Below are 1,360 nucleotides of genomic sequence, written 5' to 3' on the forward strand. Positions count from 1 at the left end.
TTAAAGGAGTTATTTTTTTTTTTTTTTTTTTTTTTTTTTTTTTTTTTTTTAAGAAAAGCCCAGTCCCTGTTCAATTCACAAAACGTCTCAGTTTGGTGATTTAAGGAGAACCAACTATTGCAGTCCTCACAGTGATAACTATAAATTGACAACACTGCATAACATCACCCTGCTTAGATTTCTAAGGGGACATGCACAAATGTGCCCTGGAGAGCATGAAGCTGTGTATAGGAATGGAGATATGGGGAAAGGGAAAGGAGGCTCACTCCAGTTCACATCAGGATGAACAATGCCATTACAAAGTCACTGCCACCACCACTTGCACTTCACAGCCCCTATTCCAGACTGACGGGCACGCCAAAGACAACCATTCTCCCTTGACCCCCTCTGTAAACATCTCAATGAAGGACAAAAATATAATGACCACAGAGTGCACAAGGCCGATGCCATCTAGGAAAATGAAGAAGGCTTTTCTCCCAAGTGTTGTCAGCTTCCCGCCTTTCATTTCCAAACTCCTGTGGAGTAAATACAAGGGAAGAAGTTGTGGCTGCCTGGGCAAGATGCTACCTGGTCCTTCCATGCTCTCTTCACAGGAAAGCCACATCCCCGTGTGGAAGTATCTGAAGGCAAAGCGGTCATCCCCAGTCTCCCAGCTGTAGTGCACCTCTTCTGGGGTTGAAACATTGCTAGAACCTCCATCAGGTGGCATGGGGACACCAATGCAGTTGGTGGCTTTGGTCTTCCCACACAAAGGCTTGGGCACTTTCTGGGTCCCAGTGCACCAGTAGCTGCCAAGCAAGGCAGTGGTGGAGAGGCTGAGAGCCAGCAGGTTCAGGATGACAGCCAGCAAAGCACGGCGCCATGGCAATCCTTTCAGCAACTCCATCTACAACACACAAATAGGAGGGACTGTCACACCAGCCACTTGTCCCACCTAACCTTACGAACCCCAGATCTTCCCAGCATGCACCTGTGGGGAGGGAATACGAGCACTGTGCCCTTCTCACAATATCCCAACATCTCATCCAGCACAGAAGAACCATGTCCTGAAAGCCAGAGCTGTGGACCAATAGGTCAGCTTCAACCATTTCAAAGTACACTGAATATCCGTAACGGGGAAGAGGGGGTGACCCAGTAGACATAGCAGGGCTGAGTGCATCGGGGTGTGTGACCACATGAGCAAAATAAAAGGGACATCATATTCACTCCATCTGAGAGGTGGTAGGGAAAAACGGTTAACCAACTTCCCCAAATACCACGTGTTGCCTTTAGATGGGGCATGACAAGTGCTTTGTCCACTAGATGAGAATTCTCACTGCCAAGTGTCCCAAAACACTTTTTCAAGCAGTTCATTACTGTA

At 47.6% G+C, this 1,360-nt stretch overlaps 1 protein-coding gene across 1 annotated transcript in view; it reads right to left on the bottom strand.

The window, feature by feature from the left end:
* Positions 1–1,360, bottom strand: part of GSG1 (germ cell associated 1) — a 12,872-nt gene that overhangs the window by 6,741 nt on the left and 4,771 nt on the right. Inside the window, exon 2 of the mRNA XM_009895222.1 lies at positions 568–886. Coding sequence (XP_009893524.1) covers positions 568–886 — 319 coding nt within the window. The remainder of the gene's footprint in view (positions 1–567; positions 887–1,360) is intronic.

Source organism: Charadrius vociferus, unplaced genomic scaffold, assembly GCF_000708025.1.
Source record: "Charadrius vociferus isolate BGI_N301 unplaced genomic scaffold, ASM70802v2 scaffold251, whole genome shotgun sequence".
In the NCBI taxonomy this organism is placed as follows: domain Eukaryota; kingdom Metazoa; phylum Chordata; class Aves; order Charadriiformes; family Charadriidae; genus Charadrius; species Charadrius vociferus.